This window comes from Didymella exigua (genome assembly GCF_010094145.1).
Source record: "Didymella exigua CBS 183.55 unplaced genomic scaffold M421scaffold_3, whole genome shotgun sequence".
Classification (NCBI taxonomy): domain Eukaryota; kingdom Fungi; phylum Ascomycota; class Dothideomycetes; order Pleosporales; family Didymellaceae; genus Didymella; species Didymella exigua.
This window is the reverse complement of record NW_022984777.1, coordinates 695,566-712,392: the sequence shown is the minus strand read 5'-3', so window position 1 is coordinate 712,392 and position 16,827 is coordinate 695,566. Positions and strand designations below refer to the sequence as shown.

General features: G+C 52.6%; 7 protein-coding genes across 7 annotated transcripts; 4 read left to right on the top strand and 3 right to left on the bottom strand.

The window, feature by feature from the left end:
• Positions 1 to 919: 919 nt before the first annotated feature.
• Positions 920 to 2,440, top strand: M421DRAFT_53561 (uncharacterized protein; the record flags this gene model as incomplete). The annotated part of the gene is made up of 2 exons (XM_033595131.1): positions 920 to 1,263; positions 1,315 to 2,440. 2 exons carry the CDS (start codon positions 920 to 922, stop codon positions 2,438 to 2,440), a joined length of 1,470 nt encoding a protein of 489 aa, XP_033453064.1.
• A 1,541-nt stretch (positions 2,441 to 3,981) lies between these two features.
• Positions 3,982 to 5,346, bottom strand: M421DRAFT_416426 (Mgm101p-domain-containing protein). The gene is made up of 3 exons (XM_033591063.1): positions 4,716 to 5,346; positions 4,267 to 4,650; positions 3,982 to 4,198 (listed from the first exon to the last, which is right to left on the bottom strand). Exons 1-2 carry the CDS (start codon positions 5,312 to 5,314, stop codon positions 4,374 to 4,376), a joined length of 876 nt encoding a protein of 291 aa, XP_033453063.1. The 5' UTR covers positions 5,315 to 5,346; the 3' UTR covers positions 3,982 to 4,198; positions 4,267 to 4,373.
• A 422-nt stretch (positions 5,347 to 5,768) lies between these two features.
• M421DRAFT_33186 (uncharacterized protein) lies at positions 5,769 to 6,778 on the bottom strand (the record flags this gene model as incomplete). The annotated part of the gene is made up of 2 exons (XM_033589384.1): positions 5,769 to 6,603; positions 6,750 to 6,778. Coding segments are annotated over 2 exons (864 nt in total), but the record flags the coding sequence as incomplete, so codon positions are not given.
• A 1,414-nt stretch (positions 6,779 to 8,192) lies between these two features.
• On the top strand, positions 8,193 to 9,120 carry M421DRAFT_1398 (uncharacterized protein; the record flags this gene model as incomplete). Its single annotated transcript, XM_033587467.1, has 3 exons — positions 8,193 to 8,381; positions 8,432 to 8,833; positions 8,884 to 9,120. 3 exons carry the CDS (start codon positions 8,193 to 8,195, stop codon positions 9,118 to 9,120), a joined length of 828 nt encoding a protein of 275 aa, XP_033453061.1.
• A 1,761-nt stretch (positions 9,121 to 10,881) lies between these two features.
• On the top strand, positions 10,882 to 11,369 carry M421DRAFT_1397 (uncharacterized protein; the record flags this gene model as incomplete). The annotated part of the gene is made up of 2 exons (XM_033587464.1): positions 10,882 to 11,199; positions 11,247 to 11,369. 2 exons carry the CDS (start codon positions 10,882 to 10,884, stop codon positions 11,367 to 11,369), a joined length of 441 nt encoding a protein of 146 aa, XP_033453060.1.
• Positions 11,370 to 11,555: 186 nt separating this feature from the next.
• M421DRAFT_416423 (uncharacterized protein) lies at positions 11,556 to 12,947 on the bottom strand. Its single transcript, XM_033591062.1, has 2 exons — positions 11,982 to 12,947; positions 11,556 to 11,932 (listed from the first exon to the last, which is right to left on the bottom strand). Exons 1-2 carry the CDS (start codon positions 12,901 to 12,903, stop codon positions 11,799 to 11,801), a joined length of 1,056 nt encoding a protein of 351 aa, XP_033453059.1. The 5' UTR covers positions 12,904 to 12,947; the 3' UTR covers positions 11,556 to 11,798.
• A 1,105-nt stretch (positions 12,948 to 14,052) lies between these two features.
• On the top strand, positions 14,053 to 16,827 carry M421DRAFT_416422 (uncharacterized protein). Its single transcript, XM_033591061.1, has 3 exons — positions 14,053 to 14,156; positions 14,208 to 14,403; positions 14,452 to 16,827. The coding sequence occupies exons 1-3, from the start codon at positions 14,121 to 14,123 to the stop codon at positions 16,575 to 16,577; spliced, it is 2,358 nt and encodes a 785-aa protein (XP_033453058.1). The 5' UTR covers positions 14,053 to 14,120; the 3' UTR covers positions 16,578 to 16,827.

Genomic DNA, 16,827 nt, shown 5'->3' with positions numbered 1-16,827 from the left:
GTTCTTGACGGATGGAGATCTTAGCCACGAGGGTCTCTGCTGGTCCACTATGTGGGTTGTTGACTCTTGCAGCGCTCCACAGTGACATACCCTTACAGTCACATCTCTGTGACAAAATTCAGAAGAGCCAGCTGAGAGGCAACAAATCCTTCGATATTAGCCTGATCCCGATTTTTCGTTTGTGAAGTTGCCAACAATGGGCGATGTTCACCGCGTCACTTCGGAAGGCAGACCGAACGCTATGGCCCGTTGTGGCGGTAGCGGCCGCGCAGGGCTGACCGCAGCGGACGACCTCACAAGCAATCCTCCACCCCATCTTTCGACCCTGAACATGACAGTCGCCACGGGGAGTGTGAATCTGCCCACAGGAAGCTTGTAAGCCGATTACGGCTGATCTGAGCGGCTTAGGCGCATCGCCAAGTCCATGAGTCCCGGCCCAAGAAGTTTTCTCGAAGTTTTTACGTGATTATGTGGAGCGCCAAAGTCACTGTTGCCTCGCATCGGCCAACGGTTAGTAATGTCGACCCACTCCCTTCATCAAACAACCAGCGCTCCAGGGACAACAAGCTCTGGCACGTCGTTATCTTCCCTCTGGAGAACCGAGGATAGCCATATCCGGTCCATCCCCCCGCATCCTGCGCATGCACTCCGCGTTATTGGCAGCACTAGAAGCGCATCAGGCGAGTAGAAAACTCATGGATAAGGCCGAAACTTGTGAGATGCATTGACATGAGAAGAGGCGACTTCGCCAGGATGCATCCGGAGACTAGTGGAGATTGCGTGGTTGGGGAAAGAACACAGGGCCGATATTAGGAACACTGCATGTTTAAAAGACCAGAGCTCGCCGCACTCGGCCACCCTGTACTACTATTTGACATTGAATCGTCTGACCTTTCATCGAGGCTTCCCAGTCGACATCATGGGCCTCAAAAACCCCTTTCAGAAGAAGGGACAAGGGTCGTCTGCCCCGAGCGACGCTACACCGTATACTGGATCCGACAAGTCAGCATACGACGAAGAGTATGGACAGAACACAGACATCACAACTGGCTGGACAGGTGATGGTTTCGCTGGCGCCAACGAGTACCCGCGACAACCAGAGGGTCTGGGCGACGAGTACAGGACGCTGGGTCGCTGGCGAGCGTGTGTGATTCTGATCACCATTGAAGTCGGCATCGGTGTTCTCAGCTTGCCTTCTGCTCTCCAGACGCTCGGGCTCATTCCTGGCATTATTGCCATACTCGGTTTTGGAACTCTCACAACGTGAGTCGTGCTCCAGTCTTATAACCCGTCCAGTTACTGATGTTAGACCAGATACTGTGGCTACGTCATGGTCCAGTTCTACAGGAGATATCCCATGGTTACCAACTTGGTCGATTGCGCGCTCTACATCGGCGGAAAGAACTTCGAACGCTTCTTTGGCGTGGCTTTCATCTTCAACCTGGTCCTGATCTGCGCCTCAGCAAACATCACAATGTCGATTGCGCTCAACACGCTCTCGTCCCACGCTATTTGCACCGTCGCATTCATAGCCATCCCGCACATTGCCTGCTGGCTGCTCTGCCTACCGCGCAAGCTCACATTCGCCGCAGCCATGAGCTGGATCTGTACGATCTCGATCGTCGCCTCGGTCCTGATTGTCATGATCGCACTCGGCGTCGCAGGCCCCAAGGCACCGCCCGGCTTCGACGTGAAAATTATCCTCGTCGGCAAACCTACCTTTGTAGAGACCGTAAATTCGCTGCTCAACATCGCCTTCGCCTTCGCCGGAAACCAGTCCTTCATGAGCGTAATGGCCGAGATGCGCAACCCACAGAAGGAATTCCCGCCTGCGTTGTTCATGCAGAAGTCCTTCGAGGTCGTCGTCTACATAGTCGTTGCGTGCGTTATCTATGGGCTTGCGGGTGACGCTGTTACCTCGCCTGCGCTCGGCTCCGCGCCCACGCTCCCGGCGAAGATCGCGTACGGAATCCTCATCCCGTCCGTCCTGGGCACGGGGCTCGTCATCGGCATCACCGCGATCAAGTACATGTACATCGCCATCATGCGCAAGGTGCGCCCCGAGCAGGTCAATGTGCACAACGGCTTCACGTGGACCCTGTGGGTCGGACTCGGCACGCTGTTCTGGATCGTGTCCTTCGTCATATCGAACGCGATCCCGATTTTCTCCTCAATCCTCAACATCAGCTCCGCCATCTTCATCTCGTGGTTCACCTTTGGACTTACGAGTGTCATGTGGCTGCACCTCAACTGGAAGACACAGTTCAGCTCGTCGAGGAAGATTGCGCTGGCGTGCTTGAATTACGCCATCTTGCTGATGACGCTGTTCTTGAATGTTGGTGGGTTGTACACGAGTTTGAAGGCGTTGATCGATGTCTTCAACGATCCTAACTCCACGTTGAACGGACCGTTCACTTGTGCGGACAATAGTATCTTCTAGATGCCTAGTATCATGGTAGCAATTGCATATTCTTCTCATTGTTCAATGATGATCCGTTTGCATGACTTGAGCGTTAGTGATTTGCCGTCGATGTCTATAAGTATCGAGTCCGCTCACTCTGTTCCTCTTCTCCGTTGCGACACTGCAAAGGTCTTCTTCGAAAGGCAAAGGTCAAGTCTTAGGTCTGCCAAGGATACCATGATCACCGCGTCTATCTTCCCTGATCGAAGCAATAATCAGACATCATATCCTCCTGTCTGCTTTCATTCCATCAAAGGTGTTCCGGTGGCGTGGTAGTGGAGGGTAGGGTTGGCTTCTCTACAAAGCCTTGGCCATCAGTACTCCTCTTCGTCTCGAGCCGAAGTGTTTCCGACCCCGATTTCAAATATCAGAAAGTACGACATCCATTCGTGTCTGAAGGCCGTCTCACATGACTGAGATTGCACGTGCAGTGGCGGCGTCAAACCGGCCTTAAATCATGTACAGATGAGTGGACACGGGTGTTTGGAGACAGACAGATACCAAGCAGACAGTCGGAATGCTTTGCGTTTGCTCTGTAACTTCACTCTTTCCATTGCGCTTCCTCACTTTCACGGTCAGGCTGTGGACGCCGGACATAGCCATGTGTGAAGCCGACGTCCGCAACGCTGTCGACTCCCGAGCACCGAAACCTCAAGATCAATTTACATGCGCGAGATCCACAGGACACCTCGCAGCGCCTGTCAGTGACTTCGGCACGCTCGCAGAGGTTGTCTCATCTTATCTCCACCATCATGAATCGAACCTAAGATTGACTCTCACGCTCGCGTGCGCACTCAAGACTCACTGTCTATAGAGTCGTTGAAGACCCACCGCTGAGACCGTACCAAGACCGACTTGACACCTTGAAACACCCGACATCAAAACCATGGCCGCAGCAAGCACACCCTCAAGCATGGCCGACGCCTCCAATGCAGCCGCACCAGGGCACTACGGGCCCTCTCAAACAGGGTTCCTGGCCCTCGACTTTCATAGAATATTCGTCGAAAGAGCCGGTAGCTCAGAAGGGCATGTAGCTCTCAGCGTTGGGGCCAACATGCGCTCATGTGCGAGATCGCACGGTATCCACGTCATCCACTGCTTGATCGATGCCGACGGCATGCTCCCTCCCACCTGCAAAGGATCTGCCCGGGTGACCGCAGCCATCGCCGGCATAGCTGAAGATGGCGGAGAAGGGCTTCACGAGCTCAGGAAAGATTATTGCGACGAGTCCGCCTTTACAAGACGACCAGGTCACCAGGGCTCGAGGGCTATTTGCAGGCGAAAGGGGCCGGGAATTTGTTCCTCTCGGGCTTGAGTACGTCAAGATGCGTGCTGAGGACTGTCCTTGCGGCTTGCGATGCCGAGTATGTTGTGAGGGTTGTGTCGGATGGTTGCGCGGATGGTAGGGAAGGGCCGCATGATCTGGTGTTGCCGACGGTGAAGATGATGGGATATGTTGCAACTGCTGGATAAGATAAGGGAGGGATACACAATGTGCAGCGGCTGGAAGGACCAATGTCATGGTTTGTGAATTATTAGTGAGTGTTGGGACCTCCTGGTAGTGACTGTTCAGGGCTTTTGTGAATAGACCCAGGAGACGTGGGTTATGGTCTGCTCCTCAATCTCAAGTCCAACACTCACATGCGGGCGAGGTATCTTGCTGGCTGCAGCGATGGTCTTTGTCAGAACGCAAGCTTCTAGTGGTGGCTGAGAATGTGTATGACTTTGGAGACGGATCTGGAAAGGTTAAGTATAGTTCGGTTCGTTCTGTCAATGCATGATTCGACACTGGGGTCAGCACTTACGACTCCATACGCTACAGTATATGTACAACTTCTTCGCTCAACCGAAACGCCTTGATATGCATCATCTTTTCGCGTGGCCTGTCCATCTATAATTCGTGGGCATTCCTCTATGCGCCCATCTTGCTCTCTTTGAACGGGTACTTGACAACATCGTCCTTCCTGATGACGATCTTCTTCTTTTTCTTCGTCGCGACATGCTCAACCCACACCTCCTTTGTGAACTTTTTGTTGAACTCGCGAATGAACCTAGGATCCCACAGCTCACTTGCGATACCCAAGTCTTTACAGCAGCGCATCAAGGCGTTGGACTTGCATCCCTCAGTCGCGGTGGGAATGCCGTCCGGATCGAAGTACTGCTGTTCGCCGCGCGCTATCGAGACCAGTCTGCGCATTCAAATTAGCACTGCGATCATGTAGCATGGATTCATAAGGTATGAGAATGAACGTACCGGCCCTGCACAACCATACCATACTCCCTCGTCACCAACTTGGCCGTAACAATACTCTCCCCCCTCGGCGCCAAACCCCACCCACCAGGTCCAAATGCCTTGTTCAATATCCGCCTGTACTTGATCTCCGGCAGATACAATATCCCATCAGGCTTGACCTCGACATCCTCGCTGTTCACGGGCGCGAGAAGCGTCTCAGCCTGCTCAGGAGAGAAAGGCACGCTGCCTAGACCGTGGTACGATCGCGTCCAGTCGTGCGCTGCGACGCCTTCGATCTCGGCGGGCGCATCAGAGAGACCCTCGGTGAGGCTGCGCTGGCCGTTTGTGGCGGCTGCGGCGGCGGTGCTGCGCGAGGTTGGCACGGGAGGTTCTTTGGCGGGGAAGGAGGGGGTGATTGTTCTTGGTGCGGCAGGCGCAGCGGATTTGTATGTTGTTGCAGTGGTGGCGGCAGGCTTTGCCGCGGTGTCGGTGGTTGTAGATTGTCGTGGAGGGCTGGCGAAGGCGGCGTTGATGCGCGACGATGAGAAGCTGCGTTGTGATATGCGCAACGAACCGGTGAGCAGCTGGAAGGCGCCTCGCCTTGATGCTGGTGCTGCCATTGTGTGGGTGTGGATATGTATGGTGCGGAATGATGAGTGATGCAACGCAGACACGCTTGTGAAAGATACAGAACGCCATCGCGGCGCGTAGTCACGATTGGGCCGCACGGGCCAACAGATCGATGAATGACGAGATTGTACTGTCTGTTCATAGCAATTAATTTACCAGATGCTGGATTCACTTTTGTGTCCTAAGTGACTCGTCTAGCGATTCTGAAGATCCGTCTCTTCTGTCCTGGCTCGTTTCCAAATGCCATTGAATACACAATCATCAAAAGGATTTCCTCCAAGGATTCGTTACCTAATGATCCCCGAGATCGAATCCAGTCGCACGTGCCCTTCTCGACTCACCAGACTCCTTGCCGTAAGCTAGATGGTCGTCGCGATCCCTTGGATCTGCTGGTGGCGGCGGGCGCTGCCAATTCCAGGGCATCCAGCCGCTGCTTGTACGCCTGCCTAGCGGAGGTGGTGTGGTAGGGTATGGAGGGCGTGGACTGGCTTCGTCGCGCTCGATACGGTCGAATTCAGCGTCGCTCCTGTTTCTTGAGAGACCAGTCGGTGTTCTACTACCCTCGTGATACCTGTTGCCGCTCGACTGCTGCGTACGAATGTTCTCCTGCTCGCGGTCGAACGCCTGGAGAAGGGTCTCAAGACGTTGACGCTGCGAGGTCACATAGTTGAGCCTGTCGTCATTGTTGCGGATATTGTCTGGGACGAGGTTCGCACTACGGCTGAGGTCCGCAGCCTGTCCACTCTGGTTGCCTGCATACAGCGCACTTGCCCCGCTCAATGCCTGGTTGACCAGGCCGTACAAGTCGTTACTTCCTCTGGCAGCAGGCATCTGGAATCTGCTCATCAAGTTCTGTGCGTATGTCTGACCTGCGGGTCTGGGCGACTCTGGCCTAGCAGGAGCGAAGCCCATGACATTGACCTTGACCCATTCGATAGCCATACCCAGGTATGCCAGTCCTGCAGCCTTTCCACGGTCGTGACCCTCGCTTATGAAATGATCGATCTCGCGCTCATGCTGGTACAGGAATGGCTCGATGTACTCCTGGTACGCGAACGTAGCGCCCTGTGAGCCAGGCATGATCAGGTACAGGTGAATGAAGAAGCGAATCCATGAGTAAAAGGGCACCCAGCTAAGGACGAAGTCGAATGTGTTTTCAACGGTCGTGAGGATCGAAAGAACGACGAAGTAGATCAGCCACGGCGCAAGCAGAGCTGGGTCGGAGGTGTGGAGAGCTTTGTAGGATGCGAATATGGGGAAGAGAACTGTAGTTGCGACGCTATTGAGGTGTTAGCTGGCTGTGTGACGTTGTGAAGCTCTGCTTGTGGTGATTGGGAGCTTTGGCAGCTGTGGTGGAGCTCGCCACAGGCCGACATCGACTGAGGCATGCTGAAGCTCGTGAGAATGCGGGGGCGGGGCTCTTACGTCAAGCCGTCTGCGATGAAGCCGAACATCTTCTCACCAGCTTCGACTTTGTTCTGTGTTGGTGTGAGGTGAAAGAGGGTGAGGAAGGTCCTGTCGGACAGAGGTCGAAAGGTTGAGGCTGAGATCGGATACACGGCGGTACCAGTGGGGAGCAAGCACCGCTATGATGTCGGTTGGTCAGCTCGTGCGGACAACCACGGCGCACTACTGCGCTTCCGGCCACCTTTGTTTCTTCATCTAAGACAAGCTGTCTCCGTTGACGTGCGTTTCAATGATGATGCTCGTGAACGATGGTAGTAAGGCAAATCCACCTACAGCTCGAGTCTGCGGCCGTGACAGGTCTTGTGAGCAGCAAGCCACCCAGCGTGCACGATTGCGCCTTCCTCCCAACTCCTTATTGCCTCCGCAAACACGCAACTGCAGAAGATGTGCATCTCGCAGCACTTACATATATACCTTGACCGCCTCAGTATGTAAAAGCACTGGATCTGGGCGCTCTTCGCTTGTCTCGATTCTTCATTGGCAGCACAACCGCCGACGGCCTCATCCATGAATTGGTGGCCTCTTGGCATCAGCCTTTCTAAGATGACCACCTTCAATATCAGCGGTAAAGGCCTTTTGCCTTCTTCTCTCAATCATCCACTATATACTCCGTTTCGCTACAAGGGAAATGTCAGAGCCGCAATGGATGCAACGACCCCACAGCCCGATACTCGAGCGAGATCCACACCTGCCGCCGGACAGGCCTTATTTATCGTGGCCGTCGCAGCTTTCACTGAAGGATCCAGATACCGACGGCCTGGAAAATTTACTACGATGTAATCCAGGACAGGGCTGTCAGGTGGCAAAATACTTGTTCGACACACATAACCATCAATGGGTGTACCAGAAAGCTGCCTCGGACCTGAAGGAGCTTAGAAATATGGTCATGAAGACTGAACATACGGAGAGGCACAATACTGGGAGTAGTGTCTTCCTGTGAGTTCCATGATAACCTGTTGAAGCGTTGGTTTATGTCTTATAGGATGGCGTCTTCGCTTCAGGATGAAGCCATTAGATGTCTCGGCTTTTGTATGAAGCTTGCGCCGAGTTTCTTCGTTCTACCTCCAGCTCATCTCAGAGTCATCACTGGAACACGAGGCGACATTCGTGAGTCCAACGTGCGAACCTTGTCGAGCAGGGCTAATGACAGATCTGATGTTTTCGCTCCAATACATGAGCAAATACCCCGTCGGACACATTCAGTCAGACTCACAACGAGCAGTAGGTTTACCGCCCTACCGTTTCGTACGCAAAACCTGCCAGCAGAGTCACCATCACGAATGGCATATTAACCATGCTCGCCTGATCTTCCACACGGGATTGAACGGCGAGAAAAGCTCAGCAGGCCCAAATCCAGGACCGGCGTGCGACGAGGTATACAAATGCTGGAGAGGACTTTACATGTTCGATCAAAACGGCGATTCTATCGCTACGAGCTTGAGAGATCGGCTGATAGCTCTTGATCGAGAGCGACCATGGTCAGCTGAGGTGTACCAAGGATTGGGCCAGATCGTCCAAGATGTGATCTTCCTCGTTTCTGTTATCCGGACGACTTTTCTTGACGAAGCGATGATTCACTTGCAGAAAATTGTAAGTTTGGCCAGTTCGACAGTTCGAGAAAGTGCAGCTGACGCGAGCAGAGTAAGCAATGCCTTGACAAGAATTTTGATCCAGAAAAACATCTTGATTATCTGCGAGACCTCTACGACCTACTTCCGCTGTGGAGCCAAGTACGCAGGCAGCTGGACGGTACCAAAAACTTGGTAGCGCAGTTTGCACGACACGAGATCTCCAGCTTCATTTCAGGGGAGCGAGATGACCGATATTTCATCAAGAGGCTTTCGGTTGTTGATGACCAGCTTCGCCGCTGCGATGATGCAGCTGACAAGACCAAAAACCTCATCAACCTCATCATGAATATTGCATCGTTGCAAGAATCGAAAGCGGCGGTCCGAGAAAGCCAGTCGGCAAATGCGTTTGCTGAAAGCATTCAGCGCATTACAGTATTGACATTTATCTACCTTCCTCTGACGCTTGCATCCGTATGTACTCCAATAACATCGTACAAAATCGTCATTGACAATCCCCACAGAGTATATTAGGTATGAATGTCGCGCAAATCACCGGCGAAGGAACACACAGCCAGCTCTGGCTTTACTTCGTCATGGCTGCCGCGCTCATGGCTGCGACCTTCGGAGGCTGGTACGTGTCCAGCATCAAGTTCAAGGACGGTAGAGGGCTACGAGATGTCTTTCGCAAGACGAAGAGAACTGAAAAGCATGTCGATCCCGAGGCACACCGCGTTAAAACTTGGTCGTCTCCCCAGTAAGAGCTTCTGCAATGCACATCTCAGACAGCGAATGCCGGCTATCAAGATATTTCTAGTGCGGACGACCTTGGTGGAAAATATCTCTGCAATGGTTACGCGTATCTCAATACGGAGACTGACGGCTTAGGCTTCCTATCAGCGTATGCAGGAATACCTAACAAGTAACGACGTGGTGGTCTCAGAAGCTTCACTCGGATCTACAGTAACAACAATGTCCCAAATTCCAAGATTATGCCCTTCCGCAGCGACAGTAGCATACAACCTCATAGCAGCCTGCTCGCATCCATTCAGTATAGACTATAGGTACCTTGCACCTCGTCATGTCATCATCCGCATTATCCTGCGAAGCCTAACAGATCACTGGCCCGACATCATCTGTCTGACCTTCACAGAAATTCCTTTGGAGTCGCACTTCGACCTCGTCCACATGAACAAAAAACTCTACACTGGCTCCTATTATATTATGTGCCGCCACCAGGATGCCCACCGCAAGCTTGGAGTGACATCTGATTTAGACCCCACCACGGTCCGCTCCCTGCTGCAGAGCCCAGTTTGAGACGATCAAGTTGACGCATGGCATGTTCGGTCTATCAAAATATGGCGCGATCGAACCGGATGAGATGAATGGGCGACAAGCGGCTTTAAGTACCACCTATCTATGGATGGGTCAGAAGCATCTCAGACACGGACATCATCGGAGTTCGATCTCTGCCCAAAAAAAGCCAACTATTATCTGGATTGGTTCGACAGCTTCACAGGAAACCTCAAGGCTACCTGTCTGGAAGAGGCCGAGCGTGCAAGGGACAGACAGGGGTGATGGAACCTTTAGCTCTTCCAAGCATGATATTGAATTCCTGGAGTCGGTCGAGAAGTGAGATCTGAAGGCAGGAAATCTTTCGGCCGATGGATGGAAGAGTTTGGTCCTTACACTTGCAATCGGTGAGGAGAGCTCCCTCGTTACGATATGCGCGATGCTTGTGAGCCGTAGCTGCCACCAGCGATGTCTCCCCAACTCTTGCAAACTCTCACGTGCTTCTTAAACCGATAAATATCTGCCGGTGTCGAAATCTTTTTTCCCAAGAGCACGATTAGAATTTGTAAATTCGCGTATTGAGGCGTTCGCGTTCAATCTCCACAGCCCTGGAAGCTCTCAAGCGCGTCTTGTCGGATGCCCCGGAAGATCAGGGAGGCCCCTCCATCCTTCAACACTATTTGGCTTGTGATTCCATCTTATCGCGGTCCGTTGTCAATCAAAGACCCAATCAGGATTCGTTGTCATCACTGTCCGGGGTTCTAGCGCGAGCATAAAGCTCCATACGGCTAGTCCCTTCGTGAAGTTGGTTCCATCAGACGCTTCTCAAACCAAACTCCAGGGGTTGTTTCAGCTGTCAGTCGCGCGCCTCGAACGGAAACCGAACACATACAAAATGGACGGGATTGCGCGTTCATCGAGCGGGATGGGTTTGTGCGACTTCACGTTCTTGACTTGCAGTTCTCCTTGGTATAGTCGTTCCTCCAGTTGATGCAGCAGTGCGCCGTGTAACACAAACTACCAACCACGCCGATATCGACATCGAGCTCGTCCAATTGCTTGTTCGGGTTGAGCTGCACGCTGCACGCGACATTACACCGCGCGCGCTATATCACACAAGACATTATCTTGCTTTTTGAGTGTTATTCGGTCCTTATACTCAGCTACCTACTGGAGGCTTATATCCCCGCTTCATTGTTCTACACGGAAGGGACGATATTCGAGTCAAAATGTGGATCGTTGATTTTGCCTCGAAAGTCGGCTTTTTCATCTCATACGTAGCTACCTTCTTCCTGATCCTCGAAGTGGTCAGGTTGGTTTGCTCAGATACAAACAAGCGGGAGGCCGAACGACTACTGGATGCCTATACACGAGGTCGCGAGTCAGAGAAGAAGCGCGAGCAAAGTTGTAAACTATCTGTAGACGAGCTGGAGACAGAACTGGAGACCTTTCCCGTCCTGGATGAGCCATTACAACCGCCGCAAATGCCACAACGCCGCACACGAAGGACAGTACTGCACCGCACACCCGCACCTGAGAAGACACTCGTCAGTGAGGAGAAGGAGAAGATGAAGCGTTCCCAAACGCCCACCAGGCGGCTGCGGAAGCGGAGCGATACGTTGAACTCAACAAGCACTTTGGACTCTCGCCAGTCATCACGATCGAAGAGCACGTCGACATCATCAGAGTCAAGACGTTCATCGAGATCGCACCGTGACAGCTCGCCTGAGTCAACAACATCGAAGTCATCATCGAGCCGCCATGTCAGTCCAAGTATTAGGAGGAGTAAGGATGCCTCGTCGTTGCATCGGCTGCTGAGGCAAAAGGTGTGAGCTGCAGCTGCCAGCCATTGGGAAGATAAAATCATACATACATCTGCGCCCTGGCGGCGAAGTAACGACTTTACGACCTTATGATCAGGACACACTAGCCTCTCTGCAGGAAGAGAAGGCTGGCCCTTCCGGCGCAGTTCGGTATTCTTCTATGCGATTGCGGGCGTGTGAGGGCAAAGAGGATGACAGGACGGGAGGCTTTCCATTGTCCACATGAGCTATATTTCGACTTTCGCACTGTTCCATAGTGACAACTTTTGGGTATCTTGATAACAAACCCGCAACGCAACGCAACGCAATGCAATGGCAACCGGCTACAAGCCTGGCACACCCTCGAGACCTCCGATTTCCTGGCTGAATTTGTCCCAATCTACACCCTGCTCTTCGAACATCTTCTTGACCTTCTCTGCCGCCGCGACCTGTCTTTCTTGTGTGAAACCGCCAGGCGCTGAGAGAGTGTTAGTCAAGCCTGTTATGCGATGCAGAAGAATACGTACCGTTGCTCTCATACTGAATGAGCTCGACCCATCGAAAGAACAGATTCTCCTTACCCATCTCTGTGAGCTTGTCCTTGATAGCAATCACCTTGTCTCTAGCCTCCATCTCACTGGGCTCGTTGACGTCAAGCATGCCACAGTTCCAAACCGTCCACTGCCCCTCGCCCTTAGCCGTATCGCCAACATAGACGAGCACACACTTCTTGAGCAGATCTGCGGCGACGTCCTTCCTGTCCAGCAGCTGTGTTGCGGCTGTCATTCCATAGAAGTCCAGGTCGAAATCCCCATCCATCAGCAGATACCCGGTCTTCTCCTTAAGTCTCTGCGGATCGACAGCTGGCAAAATCCTGGTTTTAAAAAAAGGCGACTCTTCACCTGCTTTACCCGAACTACCTTCCGCCTCACCAAGTAAATCCTTCGCACCCCACCCTCTACTCTGCCTCACGTATACCTCCTCGTCCCTAAACCCAACGTTCCACCGCCATCGCACTGGGTTGCCCGGCGCTTCAAGGAAGAACCCATATGGCCAGGGCGCAATGACCATGACCAACACGTAGTCTATGAAGAAAGTGACCATGCGCTGTACGACTTTCCATATCAGGCCACCCCAAGTCTGCTTAGCATAGTATATCGTCGTGTGGTTCGAGTGTCCGCCCAACGACGCGAGGATCTTGTAGTAGAACGGGATGATGGCGTAGGCGCGCCAGACGAGTATAGCGGTAATCAGAAGGTTGAGACCGATAGGGACGCTGAAGATGCGCTTTTTGAACCACGCGGGGTGTACATCGGTGTGGATTATGTATACGGTTGAGGGGTCGAAGGTTTCAAGGAGGGGCGCGAGGGAGGGATCGGCGGGGGAGAATGGCGGAGGGATTTGTTTGGTGGCTGATTTCACAGCTTTTTGCTTCCCTTTTGGAGGCATTGTGGGATGCTGGGTGGTTGTTGATGGTCAATTGGAGTATGACGTTAGTGTTGATGTTTGACGGTGGAAGACGGCCCGTGCCGGACGCGACTGGCGCGCAAGCAAGTGTCCAGTAACGTAAATGTGACTTTCTTACGACTCAGCATTCTGACAACAACACGGAAAGGTAAAGGCTTGGTTTGAGCGTATGCGCGTTAGCACTCCAAGTGAGGGCTAGGATGTGCAAGAAGACTGGCAACTTCAAACCACCACATATATTTGCTGGCTCCTTGCGTTTCCTCGGTACCCTCTATCTCACCAACCAATTTGACGTGCGTACCTCTGTTGTGTGTCCAACGGAAACCGCGACTATCATGCCTTACTCCAAGGTAACGAGCCTCAACATGGCCTGTGCAACCTCACCGATCAACACATCTGTTCTGCGGCTTTGTCTCTACACGGCCGCAGGCTGTGCTCGAAGCCTATTGCACGTAACTTTGCAACATCTGATGCCAGCATTCACTGCTAATGTCAGATGAGGCTAAGTAAGTGAGAGTCGGTGGTTCAAAATGCCGACAACGTCAGATCGGTGAGCTGGCCCCCGACGATCAATACACATCAACATTCTCGGCAGCATTGAGGAGAGCCGATACAACCTTGACAACGCCAACAGAGGCGGCCCCCTGCGAGACAGCTGACGGAACTAGGCTGCCCCGATGTCATGGGAAGTCATACTCAGCATGGCTGTAAAAGTCTATTTTCGACGATTGATTCGAAACGCACCATATTGAGCACAACCGCAATTGATGTCATGAGTTCAAGGTGAGGATGAACGTTGTTTGGCACGTTTTCTGAATGCAAGGCAAGGTATGCCCTGTAGATCTTACATGCACCATAGCTACGGTACGCGTACTTGCATGCGGCGTTCACTGTACTTTACGTATGCCGTTAGGCCTATGCTGTCCACCTAACGCGGCTTACTATGAGCCGTTGAGCCACTGTAGTTCACGTGCGGTAAAGCCTATCATGCCAATTAGAGTTGTTCGCCATTTACCGGATGGCGCTGTCGTACAGTCGTCATCCATGGTGCTGATCTGGGCACCTTGGCTCTAGGCCATATGCATGTGTAAGTCCATCGAGGTGATAAACGCCCCAGCGCTCGCACACCTGCCAGGATTCTTGGTCCGCTTCTTGCTCCTTCACTTACTGCAGAGTCATCTGTGACTCTTGAGTTCAAGATGTCAACAGTTTCAGACACCAACGAACCTTCATCAGTACGTTCCAACCAGATTGCAGGGGTTGTGTTTGAGCTGACGATCTCCCAGAGCCAGCAACACCGAGGGAGTCCTCCATACTCGCCTACAAATGCAGGACTCGGTGGCTCTCCAGACGTGATACCTGACATCCCCGTCACAGCTGTATTCCTCGTTCTTTACCTTATCCTTGGAGTCGTTCACATTAAGATTCTCAAGAGTAACAAAGGCCGAGGGCACAAGTTCATCTTCAATGGCGCCCTACTCGGTAAGTCGAAATCAACATGATGGTATCAAAATATCTGACAGTCACTAGGGCTCTGCAAGATTCGACTGATAACGATGTCCTTGAGGATAGCATGGGCTTGCCATCAGCGCAACGTTGGACTTGCTATGGCAGCGAATATATTCGTTTACGTCGGCACAATCATTTTGTACATGGTCAACTGGTTCTTCACACAACGTGTTGTTCGCGCGCAACATACCAAACTCGGTTGGTCGATGCCCTACCGGATCGTCCACAGAGGCGCTCTTGTCTTCTTGATCGTCAGCCTATTGATGATCATCGTCACATCAATCTGGCAGAACTTCACGCTGAACAAAAACGCTCGTCGTATCTTCCGCGACATGCAGTTGGCGGGTCAGACGTACTTCACAGTCTTTGCTTTCGCTCCGATCGTCTTCGTCCTCATCTCCTTGGCTCTTCCCCGCCACGAGACCGATAAGTTCGGAGCTGGCCGTCTCAGGGTCAACATCACTATTCTGTTAATCGCCGCCGCAGTGGTCTCGGCTGGGCAGATCTTCCGATGCGTGATTGTCTGGTTACCTCCGTCTCCTTTGCGGAACGCCCAAGGTCAGTTCCAAAATCCGCCATGGTATTATGACAAGGCTTGCTTTTTTGCATTCAACTTCGTCACCGAAATCATTGTGCTTGTCATGTACGCCATCGTGCGTGTCGACCTACGCTTCCACGTACCTGATGGCGCGAAGCGAGCAGGAGACTACAGCCGTAGCAGCGTCAACGTTCACGTCAGCGAGAAGGCTCTTCATCCTAATATGGTATCTATGCACTCCAACGGGTCTAATGAGACTCTACATTCCTACCAGATATCCCTATTCGAAGACTCTGGCACGCTGGCCGACTCACTTCGATACCCATTGTCGACGCTGGAGATCGATGGCAAGACGGGGGCGTGGAAGGTGAAGCGTGCGTCAGGCGTATCGACAGGAAGTAACCGCTCCTCGACCAGCTCACAGTCGCCAACATGGCTGGATAAGAATACCATGGAAGAGAACGACATCCCTCCTGTGCCTGATATACCCAACCGCATGAGTTGGCCGCTGAGGACCTCGATGATGCATCCCAACGACTTGATGGCGGGACCAGAGCACGACAACCCGTCGAGGACCTCAAAAGGGACATCGAAGATGAACTCCAGGTCACCGCCGAAACGGCAATACGAGCTGAAGGACCATGGCTTTAACGATCATGACGTAGGCGATGCAGTTCGAGCTGCGCTGAACAAGCTCGAGGGTAAGAACGACAGCAAAGGCAAGCTTCCAAAGACTAGATCGCCACCACCAGGTTACAACGTAATCGAGGCCATTGATGCTGCCGGACGCTCATCGACCGACAAGAAGTACATTCACTTCTCACGGCCAAGCTCATTCGAAGATCAGAGCAATGACGGCAACAACGAGAAGAGCCAGAAGAACGAAAGGCGCGAAAATGGCGAGAAGCGGTCCACAGTCCCCATGATCATCACAAAAGACGGCCGCAAGGTTCTCCGAAAGCAACGCAGATCCTCCGCAAGCGAGAAAGACCCCTACGAACCTACGTCACCCGTATCGCCCATCGCCCCAGAGGTATACGTCCCCACACACATGATGTCAGGAGGCCTGGATGGTCCGTCATCCATGATCGAGCCCACAGAGGCCTTAACCTCGAATACTCCACTAGTTTTGAACAACAAACGGTCGTCCAGCCTCGAGATCATCAAGCTCACCAAGCGTGTACCTGAGAACCGTATATCCGGCGACAGCAACCCGCGCATCCTTGACCTCAGCACCATGCCTAAGCACGAGAGCACCCGCGAATCATCAAACTCGTCTCGCTCGAACTCATTCCGCGGTGTAAGACCTGATCTTCATGAGCAGATGCTTAAGTCGGTACTGCAGCCCACAATATCCCAGCCAGTGCGTCCGCTGCAGTCGATGTTGCCTACGGCCACTGGCTCAGTCACTGCACCCGGGCCGGGTGTCGCGTCCCAGTTCGGCACTGTGACAAGCTCGATCTACAGCTCAACGATCACGAGTTCCGATCAGAGAGAGGTAGTTAAGGGGGAAGAGGAGTTCCGCAGGTTTAGCTTTGAAGCTGCGCCTGAGGAAGCGGAGCAGAGGCTTGAATATGGTGAGCGCAGCCCAAGGACGAAACAGATGTGAGGTTGTTGATGGTGTATGGTGTATGGTTTATGGTGTATGGTGTATGTGTATATGACACGACATGCCTTTTTTGTTTATACTGTTGTCTTTTAGCGATAATGCGATTAGTCTGTTTCGTTGATTTATTTGCGTCTTGTTTGACAGGCTTGCATTGTTATCATTCCCCAACCACATGTCGTGTGAAGGACGAGACGTGCGACTTGGTTCAGAATCAGCTTATGTATTGCTCAATACTACCCCATTAATCGGC

What these genes read in the sequence shown, in the direction of transcription:
- M421DRAFT_416426 (XM_033591063.1), bottom strand. Translation starts at nt 5,314, where the DNA reads ATGGCAGCACCAGCATCAAGGCGAGGCGCCTTCCAGCTGCTCACCGGT. An exon ending in GGTATGGTTGTGCAGGGCCG is followed by an intron (nt 4,651 to 4,715) that starts GTACGTTCATTC and finishes TTGAATGCGCAG; the next exon opens with ACTGGTCTCGATAGCGCGCG.
- M421DRAFT_416423 (XM_033591062.1), bottom strand. Translation starts at nt 12,903, where the DNA reads ATGCCTCCAAAAGGGAAGCAAAAAGCTGTGAAATCAGCCACCAAACAA. An exon ending in CATTCAGTATGAGAGCAACG is followed by an intron (nt 11,933 to 11,981) that starts GTACGTATTCTT and finishes ACACTCTCTCAG; the next exon opens with CGCCTGGCGGTTTCACACAA.
- M421DRAFT_416422 (XM_033591061.1), top strand. Translation starts at nt 14,121, where the DNA reads ATGTCAACAGTTTCAGACACCAACGAACCTTCATCA. An exon ending in ACACCAACGAACCTTCATCA is followed by an intron (nt 14,157 to 14,207) that starts GTACGTTCCAAC and finishes ACGATCTCCCAG; the next exon opens with AGCCAGCAACACCGAGGGAG. An exon ending in CTTCAATGGCGCCCTACTCG is followed by an intron (nt 14,404 to 14,451) that starts GTAAGTCGAAAT and finishes GACAGTCACTAG; the next exon opens with GGCTCTGCAAGATTCGACTG.